At 42.7% G+C, this 20,263-nt stretch overlaps 1 protein-coding gene across 29 annotated transcripts in view; it reads right to left on the bottom strand.

Moving 5' to 3' along the window:
• Nucleotides 1-20,263, bottom strand: part of PPFIBP1 (PPFIA binding protein 1) — a 102,035-nt gene that overhangs the window by 9,022 nt on the left and 72,750 nt on the right. For 6 of the 29 annotated variants that reach the window (XM_030263462.4, XM_030263461.4, XM_012569301.5 and 3 more), the window contains 15 exons: nucleotides 19,737-19,829; nucleotides 19,159-19,251; nucleotides 17,245-17,359; nucleotides 15,996-16,028; nucleotides 14,669-14,730; nucleotides 13,860-13,944; nucleotides 12,552-12,706; nucleotides 11,390-11,520; nucleotides 10,042-10,095; nucleotides 9,356-9,416; nucleotides 8,265-8,294; nucleotides 6,339-6,510; nucleotides 2,518-2,659; nucleotides 2,097-2,225; nucleotides 733-883 (listed from right to left, as the gene is read on the bottom strand). In XM_030263462.4, coding sequence (XP_030119322.4) covers nucleotides 733-883; nucleotides 2,097-2,225; nucleotides 2,518-2,659; nucleotides 6,339-6,510; nucleotides 8,265-8,294; nucleotides 9,356-9,416; nucleotides 10,042-10,095; nucleotides 11,390-11,520; nucleotides 12,552-12,706; nucleotides 13,860-13,944; nucleotides 14,669-14,730; nucleotides 15,996-16,028; nucleotides 17,245-17,359; nucleotides 19,159-19,251; nucleotides 19,737-19,829 — 1,506 coding nt within the window. Of the gene's footprint in view, nucleotides 1-732; nucleotides 884-2,096; nucleotides 2,226-2,517; nucleotides 2,660-4,879; nucleotides 4,913-6,338; nucleotides 6,514-8,264; nucleotides 8,295-9,355; nucleotides 9,417-10,041; nucleotides 10,096-11,389; nucleotides 11,521-12,551; nucleotides 12,707-13,859; nucleotides 13,945-14,668; nucleotides 14,731-15,995; nucleotides 16,029-17,244; nucleotides 17,360-19,158; nucleotides 19,252-19,736; nucleotides 19,830-20,263 lie in introns of all 29 variants that reach the window. The other 23 variants (XM_030263456.4, XM_030263454.4, XM_030263455.4 and 20 more) reach the window with 11 other exon arrangements.

Here is a 20,263-nt window from a genome sequence, read left to right as displayed (position 1 = left end):
ATTCCAGGATCTTTTAATCCCATTTTCACTTCCAGGAATGCCTGCTGGTTAATGTTACCTCTGATAACACTATTAGGAGCCATTATGTTCATAATACACTCCTCCTATTCCAGCTGTAGTGTAACTACCCAACTGAGAAAACAGGCTTAGTATTTGGTGAGGAGAGTGATTTTTTTAAAAGCTGAAAATTCCAACTTAAGCAAATGCTATGGACTAAAAGTGTAAATTGAATCAATTTCTTCTGTGTTTCTCATTTTTAAAAATAGGCGATTCTGCAATTATTAAAGGCAGAGACAATAATTCCTCTTTGTATAAAATGGACAAAAATAGAATCAAAATAAAACAGCACCTTTTACACCCTTCTCACATAGGCATAAAATAACTGTAGCACATATGAGGGCTAATGAAGCAGGGTTACAAACCCATATGATAATAAGGCAGTCTCACATGCATATTTTTAGAGGGTGCTACAGTTAATTGATGTGTCCATGCTTAATGCAGTTAAATCAAATATTTGCAATTACTAGCTTCATTACAGAACATTAAATTTCTACAAAACTTCAGCTAAAAAGAAATGGATTTCGCATCACTGCAAGTGACAGTATTTTGAAAACTCAGCTAGTTTACCTGTTTTACCAGTGCACTTTACAGACCTGATTTACATGCAATGAAATCGCAATGTTTTTTTTTTTTGTACCTTTATTTGAAAGGAGTATTTCTGATATTCCTCACCTTTTCCAGATCCTGCTGAGAAGCCTGCAGAAGTGTTTGCCCAGACAATATCCAGTGCCTGCCATTATTGATGTAAGAGCCAAGCCCTTGGTCCTGGAGCCAGTTGCAAACCTGCTCCTTGGTCCACTTTGCGAATGGCATGTCCAGCTCACTGCGGGAGATGTAACCCAAAAAGACTGATAAATCCTGAGCTTCCAATCTCCTGTTCTCACGAATAATGAGAAAGCCAAAAGCTAAGCCTAGTTCACATCTTGTGGGAGCTGGCACAATCTCTGAAGGGGAACCATCATCATGATGAAGTGCTGGGCACTGCTGATCTGTTGCCACTGCCACAATAAACACAGCTTCCTATAATCCTACTGATAAGAGCCACCTCTGCTGCCTGGCATGGCTACAGCTCTGGAGTGAGACTGGAATGTTTCATTTTCTCCTTTAATGCCTGAAGTGCAGTAGTGTGGGAATCCAGAGCTTCCCTCTGGCTGCCCTGGAAGGTCTGGGACCCTGGCAGGGGGTCAGGAACCCCCCTGTACAGAGCCCCCAGAGACACTGTCTGTGATCTCTGTCCATGGAAAAGGGTTTTCAATCTTACAGGATGAATTACAAGCTCTGAGTGTTTGATATAAGTAATAATTAAGTGTGGCATGGGTGCAAAAGTAAAATTTTAGGATTCTAGATTAGGGGTTCAAAGGGGACAAGATGGAGGAAATTGGGTGTGTCTTGTCCTTTTTCTCCTTCTCCATGCCCTCCATGTTTCACTGTAGTGTTGGCATTTTTCTGTTGGTTTAGGCTGGGGACACACTGTTCAACATAGGTGACAGATATTGGCACATTATTGTAAATATAGCACAGGTAGTTTCTGGTATTTAATGTTTGTAACATCCCACTGAGGGCAGAGCCCCACACGCTGCCCTGCAGGACAGAGCTGCGGCAGGGCAGCAGAACATGTTAGAGATAAACAGAATAAACAACCTGGAAACCAGCACAGACAAATTATGGCTTCTTCTTTGGCAACAGGGCAGAAAGACAGAGACTTTCTACAATCTCAGAATCATCAATACCTGCAGATTCCAACACAGCAGGAAAGGCACAGAAGGAGTATCTGTCACTGCCCCATGAAGCTTCACGTGCTGCCTCACGGCTCCATCCTGAGAAGACGACAGCTCAGCAGCAGGACCCCACCACCCAGCCCACCTCAACCCTGCAGGGACCCTCTCTCAGAGGATGAATTGGCCTGGATCTGCCTGGTTTTGCCCAGACAGGAGAGAGGACGTTTCATTTGGCATTGCCCTCCTCCTCTGGGCCCCACGCTCGGCCGGAGCCGCCGGGATCCAAGCAGTGACACATCGGCCCCACTGGTGTCTTACCTGTGGGACTGCCCCAGGTCCCGAGACCAGCCCAGCCGGGGCCCCGCAGTGGCTCTCGTCCCTCCCCTTTTGAACTCTGTCTCAGACATGTCATCTGGGTTGAAGGTGGTGGACTGACTTCTTTTCAGCCTAAAGAAAGCAAGCACATTCACATTTGGCTAAGGAAAAGGCATGTTGCTGGTGCCACTGCAATGAACACAGGCAAGATCTCCCCCAGGGCTTGTAGCCCCTCTTCTACCTGCCCCCAGCCCACTGTTATCTCTCCCAAATACCTGGGAACAGACACACACATGGGCTCCTGCTCCTGGGATGTTAAACCATGGAGCCACAGGCTGGCAGGGGAGAAAGGAAGCTGTGTCCCCAGCAAAGCCCTGCCCAAGCCCCAGCTCTGGAGAATCGTCATCTCTCATCTTTTACTTACCTTCCAAACAGCTTCTTGATCCCCCTGGCCTTTTTCCTGGAATCTGGAGAAGGTGGTGTCATCTGCAGACTATCTGCTTCTTTTGGGCGAGGGGGCAAGCCAGCCAGATCCAAGTGGTCTGTAGATCCCTTCTCCGTTTCAGCTGTTAGAAAACAGAAGTTTTGTCAAGACCCTCTTGTGCAGGACTGTACAGATGTGCTCCTGACCTTGGGAATGACTCCTGCTAAATTACTGACAGCCACCATGTCAAGAAACTGGGGCAAAGAGGGTTGGGAAATGTTCCACATGTTCCTCCTTCATGGGCCTGGCTGGGAATGCTCCAAGGCATTGGGAATGCTCTGCTTCAGTTAAGTGCCTTGCACCCAAAGTGGGAAAATCCACCTCATGAATCAAGCAGTGAATTAAATCCCAAATTTACTCTTCCTCAGGAAATGCTCCTACAGTGCTTTCACAGACAGAGCCAAGGCACGTGGGTGCCCAGAAACAATTCAGTGCAGTGGAAGGGAACTAAACTAGGAGTCCCCAAAGCACAGAAAGCCAAGTAACTTCCCTGCAGATATCCTTCCCAATAACCTGTAGTATTCCATTCCCTGGCCAGGAAATTCCAGCAACAAAACTCCTGCCACAGAAGGAGGGCTCTCTTCCCCTCACTTCTTCAAACTGTGGAATATTTTGTTCCTCCTCAGAGGAACAGCATGGAGTTTAGGCTCTGTTTGAACCATATTTTCTGAGTGAACAAAACATCTCTGATGAGAGACCCTCAACATTACCACCCACTCTAAAAGCATTAAATCCTTGATCTGTAGCTGATTTCCATAACAACAAACCTGAGGGCTCTTGTCCCCAAAGGGGAAGTTGCCACAAAAGCTAAACTATAAAAGGAAAAAACAATTTAAAGATCATTTAAGAAGAAAACTAATAGAATTGCAGTATCTACTAGACTACATAAGCAGAGATGTGCCAGCAAGTGCCAGATAGCTGAATAAAACTACCACGTGGAGTTTGTGCCAGTTGCTTGCTGGGGAAGAGTGAGAGCATGAGCTTGTTCAGCTGAAGCAGCTGTGGCAAGGCAGTCAGGCCTGGAATGACTTGCAGCAGCTTTTAATACAGCTCTGTAATTACATGACCATCACTTGTGTTTGAAATGGACTTTCAGACTCCCAGGAGAAAAGTAAACAATGCATCAAGGCAGAGCTTATATTGCTGGGACACGTGGTCTCAAGCCACAGAGTTAATGCCGAGATGGCCACAAAAGTCCATGACCAGCAACAAACTCTACGTTTTGTCAGTGTAACCTTCTGCTGGGCAAACTTGGATGGTTCAGCCACAACAGCTATGAACGTGTCCCATTTTCCACCTTGTCAAACCTTGCAGTGAAGCAACAAGGTCCCACAAAAGATCATTTCCAGGCACTTTGGTTTGTCCACCATTGAACACTGCGATCCTGCCAGTGACAGAGACAGCACTAACATCGAACCAGGCTGTGGCATTCGTGGGATTTGCTTTATGTGTAGAAGGTAAAGTGAAAAAAAACAAAAACATGGAAATGGCATTCTAGAGAGAGAACACCAGGACAAGGCTGGGTGCATTAGTAGCAGAGATCTGCGGGAATTGCGCTGTTTGCTCCTCATACCTGGCTCCTTTTTATGCCCTGACACAACCCTGTAGAACAGATAACGTTTAGGGGGCCATGTGAGAACAAGAGAGGGTCCAGAGCACTTGGTCTCTTTGCCACCCTGCGTGGCTGTACCAGCACCCCACTGACACAGCTCTGCTTCCTAAGGCAGATCTCACCTGCCCTTGGCAGAGCCACCCAGGGAATGCTCACATCACAAGACTGGCTTTTATTTATTGTGTGAGTAGCTCCTTCCCCATCTGCCCCAATTATTTCTCATTTGATTTATTGTATGATAAATACAACTACATCTAGAAGAGGAATTACACATGCTTTCCCTCAGAACTCCCTTAAATGAATGCCTGGGAAATACAGCTCATGCCCTACTTCACCACCCTTCAAACTCTTCCAGTGGCTCCAGGACAGGTGGCAGCACAAAGGTAGCTACTAGGCATCACCAGTTCTCACCTGGTGCCTCGGTCCCTGGTAACTTTGTGCTCAAAGTTACAGCAAAAGTCTCTGCAAATTGACCCGCAATCTCTCATTAGTAGCAGCTACTCAGGAACAGCACAGCTGACTTTTAGCAGAGGGCAGATGTTACATGAAAACTCCTTTTAGCGATGGGCAGAAGCTCCGATGCAGAGCTCTGGTGCCTGGCTGTGCTTTGGGAAGAGTGTGGCCACAGGCAGCTGTTAGCAGCAGTCGGGGCACGGGGCTGGCACGGGCAGACATGCAGGATTACTGTACCTAAAGTAGGTGCACTGGCACTTCGACTGCGATCTTCAGATATCCACACAAGGCACAAACCCACACGCAGCACAACGGGAGAGAACACGCAGAGGCACAAGGTCAAACACAGTTCAAAACTCACGGCGACACAGTACGGGACAAAAGGAGGGAGGCACGGGAGACACAAGCGCCACACGAATGCTGAATTCACACGGGATTAGGAGCACCAAGGCACTGGGAAAGTCCCTTGCACAACAAAAGAGTGGAGCAGAGCTCTGTGGTGGGGAGGGAAAAACGGCACTGCAGTCACTTCAGTGGAAGGAGGTCACCTGCTCCAAGACCCACTGCTCCTGTGAAGTGGCAAATACCTGGACAGCAGCTTTACAGATGGAAGCACTGAAATCTGGATAACATAAATAATTTACTCAAAGTCACAGCACCCTGATTTAGGTGGCCCATCTTCCACTCCTTTAGGACAGCCACAAGTATTCCGCTTTGTTGGACAAAGCAATTTCAGGACAACACAGGGGATAACACGAAAGCAAAGATAAAATAAACCAAAGCAAAGAGTCTAACCCTCAGAGTAGACTGTACATCTATTCCAAGTAAGCTAGCAACTTCCCAGGCTGTATGTCACAGGCAAACATGGGCAGCATATCATCATTGTGTAGGTATGCTACATGTTTTGAACAAAAATCTAACATTCTCTTGGAGTAAGTAACAAAGCAGAAGCTATTCCTCTTCAGGCTTCTGAAACAGAGAGCTAAATTCCTGAATCTCGTGCAAGACAGAAACAAAAACCTCAGATGTCTGGCAGTAGATCTGATGCAGAGATTCACTGGATGCTTGAACTGGATCAGTGGAAAGACTGCTAGAGATGAACAGTAAATGTAAGTAAAATTCCAGTTAACGGCAACAGTGACTTCTGCATTAAGCAGAACATTTTGTTTATTTCTTCATCATATGCAAATGTCACCAAATGACAATACCAAAAATAACCCCCCACCAACACTACAGGTAAAAAATCAGCGTGAGCTTGAATGACTTGCCAATCCTGTTCCTGTTCTTTTTTTAGAACACTGCTTAAGTACTAAAAAAAAGAGAGAAAGACTAAGTGCTGCTGTCCTATTTCTGTATATCTGAAAATCTTACAAAAGATAAACCAAGGATGACCGAGGGGAAGAAAAGCCCACAAATCCCATGTGTGAACTACTGCCAGACATCATTTCATACAGCAGCAAGCTCCTACAAGGTTCCAGGGGAGATACCACAGCAGAGACTGAATCATATCAAATATTTCCTTACATCAGTGATTTTCTTTTCTTGCTGTTTGGTATTTTCCAAACATTCTACTGTCAGAAGTGCCACCAAGTCACAGTGAGACTAAGGCTGGCTTTCCTGCTTCTTAAGGCAGTTACAGGTGTTGTTAAGATGCTTCAAAATGCACAGAGTCTGAATGCAGAGGCATGGTACCTACCCAGATTGGGGGCACTTGCAGTCCTCTTGTTATTTTTTATCTTGAAAAAGCCTCGGCCAAAGGAAGATCTGGCTTTGCGGGTGCCAAAACTGTCCTCGTCACCTGTGCCACCGTGAGAAGGAGACTTGGGAGGGAGGGTTGCAAAACTGTTGCCTTCCACAGGAGGTTTAACCTGCTTGAATTAGGGAAGAAAAGAGTCAATAGAAGGGAATTGCAGAAGGCCTTTTGAGAGCCTACAAAGTGACTGCTGGCAGATCATCTAGGAAGTCTTTCTCCTCTGTCACGACAAGAATACAGAATTTAAAAACCATAATGAAAAATATAAACAAAATCTTCATTTGAATATGTTGTCCTGGTTTGGGTTGGGATGGAGTTAACTTTTTCTTAGTTCAAGGCTGTGTATGGGTTCAGTGCTGTGTTTTGGATTTAAAGGGGAATAATGTGGATAACACTGGGATGTTTGGGTTTTTGCTGAGCAGTGTTTTCCCTGAGTCAAGGACTTTCCATTTTCCCATGCTCTGCCAGCAAGAAAGTGCACAAGAAGCTGGGATGCAGCATGTCCAGGACAGCTGACCTGAGCTACCAAAGGAATATTCCACACCATGGAATTCCATGCCTGGTATATAAACTGGGGGGGGTTACTGGGAAGGGGAGCCAATCATATTTTGGAGATGGGCTGGACACTGGTCAGTGGGGGATGAACAATAGCATTGTGGTGTATCACTTGTCTTTTTTGGGTTTTCCCTCTCTCTTCTTCTCCCTTTTATTATTAGATGATTTATTATTCTTATTCTTATTTTACTTTGTTTCAATTATTAAACTGTTTGTATCTCAACCCCCAAGTTCTATATTTTTTTTTGTTGATTCTCCTCCCCATCCCACTGGGGCAGGGAGGGGTACCAGCTGTGGGATCCTTTGCTGTCAGCTGGGATTAAACCCTGACATATGTTCAGGATCCAGGATTACTATCACTACCTGCTAAGAGTAAATTGTGTTCTTGAAGATGTTCCTCAATTTCTGTAAGGCTGACTTAAAAGTATGGAAAAGGCAAAAATAGAATCCTGCAAGGCTTTGAACTTCTCCAGCTTTCCAAGGTCTCTGTCTCCCCTGCTGGCAGCTGTAGGGGCAGTCAGTGGGAAGCAGAGAGACAACACCCCACAGTACACTGGTTTTCTGCCAAGTGTCAGAGAGCTCTTTCTGTCTGTCACTGCTCTGCAATTTCTTAATTAATGGATTAATTGACTGTGTCCACTGCCAAAGCAAAGAAGAAATTACAGATCAAGCAAGGAGTATAAATGCCAAGAGAGTTATCAGACACTCCAGTTAGCCAATTTAAAGCAGTACTTTAACCTTGCCAGCTGTTACACTGTCTCTTTGAAAGAAGGAAGCAAAACCTTTCACAGCCCAAATACAATCCTTTGGCTTTTGCTGGATAATACAGCATTCATCCTATGAGTGGTATGTGAAGTCTGTCACCTCTGCTCAGGTGTTCCAAGAGGTAGGAACTGCAGGATATGGCCTTAAGGTACCACAGGGTGACTGCTCTGCAATGACAGGCTTTTCAGAAACACACTTGCTGCTCACAGAAAACAATTGAAAAACCCAAAGGGACACTAATCAAAGATAATTACAGAGTCAGTAAAATGCTTAATGGTTATCTTTGCTAATTATCCAGTGGGGGAAAAACATTAGCTTATGCTCAATCAGACTGGAAGATATTCCATGTATGAGGAGGCAAGGAGGTGCTGAGCACTGAGCAGTGCCACTGATGGTGACAGCCACCAGAGACTCCTCCCTGTCCTGTCTGCAGGACTTCATTCCCCCTCTGGAACTGCGTGTGGCAATCCCACACCTCCCAGCCTGCCAACACCTCCTCGCTGCCCATGTTTCTCCAAGGACACATCACCACACACACACACACATTACCTCTGCTGGCTTCTGTGCACACTCTCTGTCCTGTTTGGGAAAGATTAAGACATTGAAAAAGTCATGGTTCATAGACAGTATTCATTAGGATTACCCCCAGTTAAGTTCTGACAGAAATACCTTTCCCTGACTGCACTTTTCCCTAAAATAAATGTCTTCAGAGCCTGTATTTCACACAGATTAAGCCTTGCTTGCTTGCTTTGAGGTCAGTGAGCTGACATGGAAATAAGAGTTGCTTTGGTTCACTTTGTGAAGGATTAGCTGTGCACATGATTAGTGACACACAGAATATTAAGGCTCTCATGGGCAGAGCTGCCTGAGGGGACCCAGGGCAGGAACCAGACAGGGTAGAAGCCAAGTAGATAAAACATCCACAGCCTCTACTTCTGTCTGTCCAAACAAAGAAAAAATCAAAGATCCCCAACGCATGAACTTGAGCCCTTATCAGATTCTGGTGACATTTTCAGTCCTGTCAGCCTCCCCTCTACACTGCAAGGCACAGGGGTATCAGCGAATTCAGGAGCTTCCTGGAGTTCAGGCTGCCACAAAAGAGCACTTGAATTGCACTGATTTGATGGCATTGCTAAAGATTAGCTGCTTTTTGGTCACTTCCACAGAAACCTAAACAGAAACTATCCCCAGACATCCACCATCTGACTACCTAAAACATACTCAGCCCAGATTTATTTTACAGTGCATTAATTACATGGCCTCCCAGAATTATTCACCTTAAACACAGCTAAGAAGTGGTGGTGGGAGTTATTTTTTCTTTTTTCTTGTCTTAAATCAGAAAAGCATATCCAGTACAAAAATCTCACCTCATTATCTGAGCAAAAACACAGCAAAAGAGTCTCACGTAAAAGTCTCATACAAAGAGGAAAAAAAATGCACCTGTGTTTTCAAGGACAGATTTTCTTCTTTACTAGAATGTGGAAGATGTCACCTGTGTGTGACCACTGTCAACACATGCCACAAGGAGCCCTGCTCTGACTCAGAACTTCTCAGAAGGCAACACAACACTCACAAGGGTCACAACAGAGATGTCACACCTATGTGCAAGGAGATGGGAGGAAGTAAGAGACCAAACCTACCACTTCAGATACCTCTTTCCTCAAACTGCTCAGACTGCTGGACTTCTGCAATGTGGAAATTCTGAAACAGTAACATAAAAACAAAGCTCAAACTTGGTTTGAGCTCGCTAAGATAAAGACACTCAAAGGAATCAGCTTTAGAGACAGCATTATAATACATGATGAGATATACTAAACCAAATGATATTTTGAATTAAGATGCAGTAATCAGTGCAGTAAATGCAGTAATCAGAGCCCATGCAATTTAATGAGATACTGTAGGACTTTCCACACTGGAATAATTGCTGCTTTAGGGAATATGGATATCTGGCAGAAACGAAAATTATTTTCTCATTGTAGTCAGCTGATCACCTTCCCCTCCCTATCAAATGAAAAAAGCAAACCATGTGTGCATGCACTGTGGAAAACTATAAATTTCAAAGAATATTGACAGTCTACCACCAAATTAGAGATGCTTCACAATGTAACAGGAGGTACCATGTGCCCAGATAAAGCACTGGAAAATAATGATCATGAAAGCATGGGACATGAGCAGACACCTACCATCACCAAATATCATTTTGGCTAGAATTACCTGACCTATTTACACAGGTATGTAAAATAAAAGGGGTACTTAGTGGGGGTTCAATGTGGCCAGCACATTTAACTGTGATTTATGTCCCCTGAACAGATCTCATGGCACTTACACTGGACTATCACACAGATGAGTTTCAGGGGAGGAGCCTGTTGATCTTCCTTCACTGCAAAAACAAAAAAAGACATGAAAAAAGGCTGAGACAGAAATCCTATGATCTCAGCCTGCTTTAATTCTGTTTTCACTTCAGCTCTTATGGTACTAACACATGGCAAATTTTCCCTGTTATGGTAGCAAGCCTTGTAAAAGATAAAGGACAAAGGTGAGCTCAGGAGCCCCAGGAAAGACAACTTGCACTGTAAGATGATGACAGTACTGAACTATTTAGCTTCAATAAATGCAGAAGTTCCAGCAGGGTCTGCAGCAGCACAAGGAGTGGAGGTCACCATCTCCTGGTCACCACCCACAGCACAGGGCACTTTGCTGCAGTGTAGTTCTTGCTTTGGATTTTTCCAGGAAGAGACACGGGTGAAATCCCTGCTGCTGATGGCTTGAGCTGCATGAGGAACATGCACAGCACAAACTGAGCAAAGATGGGCTTCTGGACAGAATCCTTTCCTCAACTGGAACTGGAAAAATCACACATCAAATTGAGCTTGCACTGATGCTTCACATTGAGACTGATGATTGTTTCAAATCAACAGCATCTCCTTGCCTCTGGATTCTTAGTGTTTGATACTTAAGATAAAGCCAGGGATTTGGACCCAGAACAAAAAAAATTCAAGCACAGTCTTTGTTGAGCTGTGAGTCTGGGGTGCTTTTCTGTACTCCCTGCAGTGCCAGTGCAGGTCTGCAGGGACTGGCACTCCTCCCAGGACAAGGAGGGTGCAGGATTAGAAATGCTGGTGAAAGGTGACAGCCACTCCTCACCCAGCAGCTGTCACAAGTTCCTGGGTGCCACAGCTCAGCCACAGCCCCAGGCTGCAGCCACACATCCCTTGGGTTTCCTCCCCTCCTCAGGTTAGAGCTGGAAATCTTTTGTCCTGGCAGTGCCTTACAACCAACTTTAGCAGCTGTGCAAAATGTCTGAGCACAAATCACTGGGGCTGGCAGAGCCAGCCAGACTTACATGATGCAAACCTAAACAAAAATAATGATTCTGGTTCTGTGGCCTTCATATATCAGATCAGCTTCCCTCTCCTTCTGTTCATTCCTTCTGAAGCAGCTGGTACAGACCATGAGTGCTGCTACAACAGCAACCAAACCAGCCCTTGCTTACTCAGGATTTAATGAATGCACTTCAAGAACATTAGCTTGGTTTGCTGCAGCTACTCAAGGGACTCCTAGCCTTGTTTACCTGGCTAATGAATTGATAATTCAGTAACTGACAGATTACTGCTCTCCTTAAATGTCACAGAATATTGGATTTACAATTGAAAAATACACAGAAACCAAAATACCTCATTTCACTTGCAGGATCTGGCCTAGGGTGTGTTTTCAGTCTCTCTGCAACAATTTCTGAGCTCTTGGATGCTGATGAAAAGGAAGGGACTGAAATCTGTAAAATGCTGGTGTGGATCTGTAAGGAATTCTGAAAAGAAGGAAGAATATGTGTTACAACCTTCTGAGCTGAAATTAAGCAATCATAAATGAAAAAAGAGTAAAAGATAAACCATGAAGAAAAGGATCTGAAATAAGGTTTCAAAAGTGATTTTTTTTCCATATTCCAATAGAATTATTTGCTCCTTGAAAGATGGCACTGCAGATAAAACATGAATCATTGCACAGCTAAGCTACAGCATAGACAAAAATCTCACAAGTCTCACAAGACTGCCTGCTAAATGTGTCTCTAACTGAGACACCATGAAGGGGAGTCCATTTTTCAGCTTTAATCCTGTCCTCAGAGACTTAGAAAATAGGAAAAAGCTGCTAAACATTTAATTTAATTCCATTTTCTTCATACTGTATTCTTGCTGTTTAACTAAGTCAAGACCCTGCTCTGACTCAGAGCTTAGAGAAGACATCTATAGTTTTTGCACTGGAAAGTCTGATTGTAAAAATCAGAGACTGAACCACAGCCCACATAACATTTAACTGAATGGATGCAATTATGATTGCATCCTCTTAAATACGACGAGATATATTTAGTAAGTCCCAACATATTTACTTCAGGTTTGTGCCAAAGGAAATGTAGCTCCTAAAACAGCAATGTTTGATAAGAAAAATAATTTCTATGACTACTAGGATAAGTCATTTAGATCTGATCTCATGATAAATACAGCTATTTCTGTCTCCTGATCCCATTTGAGGATTAAGAAAAATAAGTTTAATTGAAATTCCTCAGCAGCTTTCACAAGAAAACCACTTTCCCCAAAAGGATATGAGACATTACAAAAAACTGTGAAACCCAGAAAAAAAAATCTTTCCAGAAACTTGAGTGTTGTCATCTGCAATATGAATCCAGCATAAGCTGGTGTTTTAAAGGAATGGTATTAAATAAAGCAAAAAAAAAAACAAAAACAAAACAAAACAAGAAAAAAAAAAACCAAACCAAAAAAACCCCCCAAAAAACCCAAAAAAACCCATCCAAAAAACAAACAAAAAAAACCCCCAACAACCTACCTCTTCATGAATATTCATGTTGAACTCATCATGGATTGGGGATGCAGTTACTGGGGTTGGGGATGGGCTCTTCTCTGGGTCAGTCAGACTTGGTGTGTCCAATAAACCCGTGGAAACAGACCCTGAATTCAAGTCTTCACTTTCACTTTCCTTGCCTGAAGGGAGAGAACATGGAAATTTGTTGGTTTTACAACCCTTGCTCCCACACAAGCTGCAGCTGGCGTGCTCAGTTATGGGCCAAAACTGGAAGGATTTGATTGCTGGGGTTTTTTAGGACAGACTACAATAGGAGAAAGGGAGTCATGGCCATGTGTCACTTCCCAATTCAGCCATCACAACACAGCAGGGTTGGAACAGAGGGAGGTCAAAAAGCCCAACAAACACCCTCAGGGCATTTAGTGGCATCAGTTTCAACAAGCTGAATAAACCGGAGTATTTAATTCCTGTCTGTGTTGGAATTTTGTTCTAAATACCTTGTTTCCCTTATTTACTAAGGAAAAGTAAGAAGGTCCAGTCTCAGTGAAACTTAAGATGTCTCTGTGGTATCTTCAAGGTACCCTAAGGAAAAATGCAGCCCACTGCTCAGAGTCTATCACCAGCCTGGAAATGACCACATCAGGTCTGCAGCCTGCCACAAACTGAGTGTGTCTCATTCAGGTAGTGCTGAAGCCTACACCAGTGTCTGCATCCTCTGCTCCTCCCACCCTGGATGCTCATGAGCTGCCTCAGTGCTACCAAAAGGCTTGGACTGGTTGTGAAAGATAACCAATACTTTCTAAAAGGTGAGCAGAAATCCAGTGCTCGATGCCAAAATACAAACCAAAGGCAAAAGCAAACCAACAGCAAACACAAACCAAAATCTGTTCGCAGCAAAAACCTCTCTTGCCCATTTGTCACTGCCTGAAATCTCTGCTCATGCTCCATGAAGTCACCATGGAGCAGAGTTCCCAGAGACTCAAGGTCTGTTCTAACACTCTCCTGTGCTTGAAGGCACAGCACTACAGGAAAGGGCAATATTTATTTAAAAATTGCTCCCCCTCCAACACTCAGCACGGTGTGAACACAACACAACAAAAAATACATATTTTGCTTCCTCACTCTTGTCGGGCTGTTGATAATCTTCACCCTCTGAAGGGGTCTGGAAACCTCCACCAGTCTTAGAATATATGGAATGGGCCATTACATGTTGTGATATAGATACAGCTTCTGCTTCAGTCACACGGTTAAGCTCACCACCACAACACACCTGGAGTTTAAATGACAGCAGAGTTGCTTTTCTTTTTGTTTGTTTTTTTGGTTGTACAATACCTTTTTTACCTTGAGCCAGAATCACCATGTCTTGGACTTTCTTGTACCTATTCAGAGATTGCCGAAGCTCTTCTATCTTCCGATCCTAAAATGAAAGGAAGTTGTGACTGTGCTTCCTCCCCCAGGAATAAGAAGTACAAATACTAGATCCTTTATTAACTGGCTGTGAGACTAAAAATGGGAAGTGTGGATGGGACAGGGCTCAGAATGCTGAGAGGTTTTAAAATATCAAAAGTTGTATTAAGCAAAAGCTATCATCTGGTTAATCATCAGAACTGTCCCAGCCTTGAAAGTGGATTTCACCTCCCTTATTAAGTCAAAGGTAGAGCATAATAAATTTGCCATGTACAAAGGATTTAGGGCTTTGGTGATCAAAAGAAAACATCCTACAAAATGCACATGCATATGAAAGCGTAAAACCATGTATGAAAATAATTCATACTTCACAGAACAGCCCTTTTGGAAACACAGCCTGTGATCTTGCACTTGTATGGAGATCTTTACATTTGCAGAACACAGTGCAAATTAACCACACTGAACTCAACAAAACAACAGTGTAAGGACTCTGAACAGATCCTGAGCACATGCAGAGAGCTCATAAATGCTCATAGCCCCTGAAAGGCACCGCAGTGCTTCTAACTGCAGAAAATCATCAATTTGTACAAATCTGATTTTTCTGACTGCAGAAAATCATTGATGCTTACAAATCTGGTTTTTAGGTGAATCGTGAAAAGCTCACACGTGAAGGTTTTCTTAGACATTTAACTCAATCTGATGAATGATTACTGAAAAAATAATGACTTTGCTACCTTCTCTTCATTTGCTGCCATTAGAGATTCTACCGCCTTCTTCATTTTCTGTACCTCTATATCTAAAAACACAATACAGTTCTCCAAGTCAATTTAAGTAAGACAGTGTAAGGAAGTAAGAAAAACAAAAAATCAAGAAGCAACTCAGGAGTATCTGAAAGTAGATTCACATAGTTACAAAAAATAAGCCACTTAAATTCTTTTTTAGATGCAAACACAAAGAACAAAGCTATTTTTCTTCAAAACCTCTTCTCTGACATTTTAATCAAGGAAATAATGAAATCTAGGAAATTTCCTTCCTCCCCCCCCCCACTGCTCTCCAAGTCTTACAAAAATGGAAAACTCAAGGGTAAAACTACTGCTTGACTTTCACTATATCCAACTTCAAAATAACCAAATACTTGCAAAACAAGAAGTTCAAAATAAGCAATATACTACATTTGGAATGCAATAAAACATATCCTCAGTACAACAGTCAATGCCCACCCCAAAACCCACTCAAGAAAGCCGGGGGATTAATGGATGTGATGAAGGAAGCACCGTGCAGTGATGCTCAGCCCTAATCCAGCATGAATGGAGCAATGAGGAGGGCACAGTGGAATGACACGGGGGTTTGCTGTGATGAGCAGTCATGCTGGAATATTACATGGCAGTTCAGGCCTGGGAAAGGCTCCTAACACAGACAACAGTGCTTCATCTATAATCCTTATTTACCAAGAAAAATAAAGACATGGGAACATGTATGCTCTGGAGGTGTTCTGGGCTAGGAATTGAAGAAGAATGGAAATAATCTCCATTTTTTCCTAAAGATCTACCTTGCATGAATGAGGTAAAAGTCAAATTTCACTACAAATGTAGGCAGGTGGCCAAACTCACAGGCAGAAAAGCCCTGTTTCAGCTTCCTAAAAATTCACGGAAAGCGAACAGAGAAGGAAGAACATTCTCCTCTTTAATGAACCACAAGAAGAAAAGAAGCTGCCTGGCTGGCTTTCTAGATGAAAGACATTTGGACACACCGTTGCAGTGATTTTCCCTCAGTTATGCTGGCTGAGAATCTGGTTTGCTGGATTGCAACTGCATTTCACTGAGAGGCAATTGCTTTGTGAGCCCTCCTGAGACCCAATCTTCCTTTATCTATCATATTTTCTTCAGAAAACTTTGTGTTTCAAGTGTGATGTACTCACCCTTGCTCTCCAGTTTTACTCTAAGTGTAACTAAGGGTTATAGATGATGCAACCTAACGATGTTTGTTAAAGCAGTTTTGCAAACACATGCAGAAAGCTATTCTGGAATGCAAATGATCATGGAAAGACACCAGGAAGCTTACTTTTATCTTTGAGCTTCTTTTTACAATTTTCATCTGTGTGGGGAAAACCCATTGGATTGGAAATTAGCATGAAGGTTATGACATGAAATAACTTTTAAGACATTATTGATGCTTTATGAGTCAACTCTTCCTCACTTCATTCAGCTAATGAGGCAGATAATTTGTTATCTGGGAACAGCATTTTTTAGTATCGGTCCAAGGCAGATAAAACATGTTTCACCACAGCAAAAGATCTTCTGCTGAGCTGCACTGAAAAACATAAAGCTGAGGACCAGAGGGTAATAAGAGTTCAAGTAGTTCCCCAGGGAAAAAAGCCCTATATAAGTAGTCATAAATGCAATGAAGTCAGACCCTGTTCACATTTAAAAGTTATAAAAAAAAAAAAAAAAAGGAATCACAGCTCATTGTGATCATTTTTAGTGATCGTAGGCAGTGGTTTTGAAAACACCATTTCACAATATAAAATGTGACAATCTACACACAGCATATTCCTCCTTAGGTCAGGGGAGGAGACTAATCTCTTGTGCATTTCTTTTTCTGAAAAACATACTTTAAAAGCACAATCTTAAAATCAGCAACAACTATCAGTAAGATATATTTAGAATTGAAATTGCATCAGGTCAAAAAAGTCTGTGGAAAATTTCTGTGATGTTTTAACAAAAAAAATTCTGGTTTTAAATAAGGTAAATCCTCAATCTCAGATTCCCTCAAATAAATACTAATAGTTTCTTCTTTACAAGCCAATAAAAGAATTACCCAGCATGTAAAATTTCTGTGCTTATTCAAGCCTAATTAAGATTGAGACTTAATGAGCACACAAATCCAGAATCAATCCTTGATTTCACCTACTCACAGCTAGGTCCACATCATACTTTGGTCAGCAGTATGGCTTTTCCCCTTCCTTACCAGGAAGTTTCCTCTTCAACACAATGTTTTTTGGAACATTTGTAGAAAGTAGTTTAAAAATTTCCTAGCCAGTATAAACTGTATATTTTGAGGCCCCATGCAAGCCATATAAGGAGCTAATTAGGGATTTTTTTGCTCTTGTTTAAATTTGACCAAGACCTTGCTGTGACAGAAAGTTTAGCACTTGCATCATCAACAGCCTCTAAAAATGTTTCAAGAGGTAAACATCAAGACAAAGTTCAGGAAAATTCAGGCTTTTATCACTTATTTCCTGTACAAGAAAACATGACCTCAGATGAAATGACTGAGGAGGACACAGTGACAGAGCCTCCCTCTTTCTTACCTCTGTCCAGTATTTCAATCCCTTCTCCTTTCAGCTTGGAAACCAATTTTTCGTGCAACCTTTTCACCTCGGCTTCCTTCTGCTCTAGTTTGTCTTTCAGAGCTGACAGCTCATCCTGTAAAGACACAGAACCACTCAATGACAGCTTCCACAGGCAGCTGAGATGTTTCCACAATTCCCTCCTAGGCAGCACAGCGGACAGGTCCTCAGCTGGTGGAAGTGACTGAGGGCCCCTGACATTTAACACTGCCTGAGGGTGCATCCACCAAAGTGGCTCTGAACAGCCCAACAGAGTCCTGAGCCCACAACAGAGCAAAATCAGGGGGTCTGTGGTCTGAAATTGTTGGTCTCGTGTATAATTGAAAAGAAACTTCACATCAAAATATAAAGATGAAAGAGCAAAAAGGGGGAAAAAAAAAACCAAACAGTTTTCTTATTTGCTTAACCTTGCAGAGATAGAAAAAAAAATGCAGGTGAAAAGGCTGAATGCTAACATTTCCATACGTTGTTTTGGCATTTATAAGGCATTTTGTTCGTTCAAAGCCGAACAATTCTGAAACTCTGCTTATACCAGGTTGAGGAAAGTTTCAGAAATAATCACTGCTTCTATGGAAGAAAAAATCAATCACAACACCAGCAAGCACATGGACACATACTGGAAAGCAGTTCAGACAAAAACGTGGTACCTCTGCCAGAGTTTGGGTTTGCTGATCAAGCATCAGGAAGGAAAGCTTGGAGCTGAGATTCTTGGGAAAATAAGACAGATGGTGTTTGGGGGAGTTGGGGTGTATTAGAAAAATGCTGTCAAGTTTTAACTTAGATCTAACCATCTGCACTAACAAGTGACTGGCACAGATCCATGCATTTAACTTCTTAAAATCTGAGTCAAATCCTACCCAGTTGAGTAACATGTTTCTTTGATGTCCGAGGATATCTTGTGCAACAGCATCATCAAGACAGGACCCTCACTGCAACTGTACCCAACACTGAAAATTTAATTTGTTCAGTTTGTAAACAAAGTAAAACAAGGCAAGTCTCATCATTTTGGCACTTACAGCTTCTAAGTGACGTTTCAAATCCTTAATGGAATAAACCAGACTAGAATACTGTGGCTTAGGTATTTTCCTGAGCTACCCTCAGACAATCTGTTGGAAATACCTAGTGATGTTTGCAACCCAAACTATGGCCCAGCTATGGAATCTCCTGAAATTGGTTCCTGTTTGCTCTAAAGCATCATTAAAAAAAAAAAATTAGATCAATCTTAAAATTGTCAAGAAATCAAAGCTTTTTCCACAAGAGTGGCTGGGGAATAACGAAAATTCTCCAATGATCCGAGTTGGCACTGATTATGATGGGATTTCTGCCAGTGTAGGATCCATGTTACTGCAAAACAAGATCATTTCTTGGTCACTTGAGAAGCTGTTATATCCACAGGCAACTAGAGCTGCATGTGGCTGTCAATGTGCATTTCTTTCCCTGAATTAGAAGTATGATATGCAAATTTACATGTGGGAGAGGGGACAGTATAAAAGAATCACTATTTCCCAGATAGTTTTCATGAATACATTTTCTATAAAAGGGTGATAAAAAGTTCTGTTTGAATAATGGATGTAAGCTACAGACAAGGCAATCTTCCCTTGGAAGGGGGAGTGATTTTAACCCAAGTCTAATGCCATCATGTGTAACCTATGCAAGGTTCAGAGCAGGAAAATCCTCTCTCCTGCAATATAAAAGCTGTTTACAAGGAATATCTACATAAAGAGCTTTCCACATCTAAGGAGGAAAGGCACACTGCATATGGACACACAGCAATTAATGAAGAACAGAGCATGACAGCACAATGCAGGACAGACCAGTAAAGGGTGGAACATGAAGGATTCAAAACAGCCCAGCATTACCCAGAAACTACCACACCTTTAGCATCTGGCTTTTTTGCTCCATCCGCTGCTTTTCATACTGCATCTGACCCACTTTGATTTTCATGCTAGAAAGTTTGGCCATTAAAGACTGGTAACAGAGACAGAGGAGTGAGAGGAAACTAAAGGCAGAAAAGAGACAAGGCTAAATGGCAAAGAGAAGTTAGACACTTAGAGAAATAGGCTGCTAGAAGTACTTAGGTGAATGCTTTCGCTTCAGAAGTGGTTTATTTTTAGCACATTTAGGAGAAAATAAATGCTGTTTTTAACCTGTGGCATACACCTTACATACTGCAACTGGTATTTCTTGACACACATGTGAAACAAAGGTCTAAATAGGTAATAAATTTATTATTAACAACATCACATGTTACCCTTCATAAAAAACAAAGCTCAAACTGAAAACCACAGCACGAAATTTGGGAATTAGCCCCTGTTGCTAAGTGAGAACCATGGAACCCCAGGACCTGAGAGTGCTCAGGATTTTGCAGGGTGCAGGCAAGGATTAGGGAAAAGAGTGAATTCCTAAAGCCTGATTTACACTTATCTCTGCCTCCTCCCCTCAGCCTCACTTACTTTGGTTGTTTTCAGTTTTTTCTCATACTGGAGTCTTTCATTGTCCATTTCTCCCACCCTCAACCGCAATTCATTTATTTCCTGGATCAAATCCTGAGTGGAGGGAAAAAGAAAACAGAAACAACACAGAAGTTCAGTAAACAAAACAGGAGAGTAGCTGTGACTGTAACAACAAGGGCAGGCATAAAAGGAACTCAGTACACAAAACCACACCACCCAAACCCATCATGAAGTCAAGCAACTCAGAGCTTCCGAAATATCCAGGGACCGAGTTTCTCCGTTTCTGTGTTACTGCACCGAATGTAAGAGGGCAGGGGACGAAGGAGGACATAAATTGAAGTTATGTTCCCTGTGCTGAGGGCCAGGAAAGGCCTCCTGCTTCTCTGTTCAGCTGTCTGGAGCCCAATATTAAGGATGGGCAATGGAAAACAGTGGCAGACATCCTTCAGCACCTAGAAGCCACATCCTCCCCTCCGCTGTCCCTCCTGCCCCAGGTTCACCAGCCATCACCTGCTTTTTCAAAAGAT

This window comes from Taeniopygia guttata, chromosome 1A, assembly GCF_048771995.1.
Source record: "Taeniopygia guttata chromosome 1A, bTaeGut7.mat, whole genome shotgun sequence".
NCBI lineage: Eukaryota > Metazoa > Chordata > Aves > Passeriformes > Estrildidae > Taeniopygia > Taeniopygia guttata.
The sequence above is the reverse complement of the archived record's forward strand: the minus strand, read 5'-3'. Positions and strand labels throughout refer to the sequence as shown.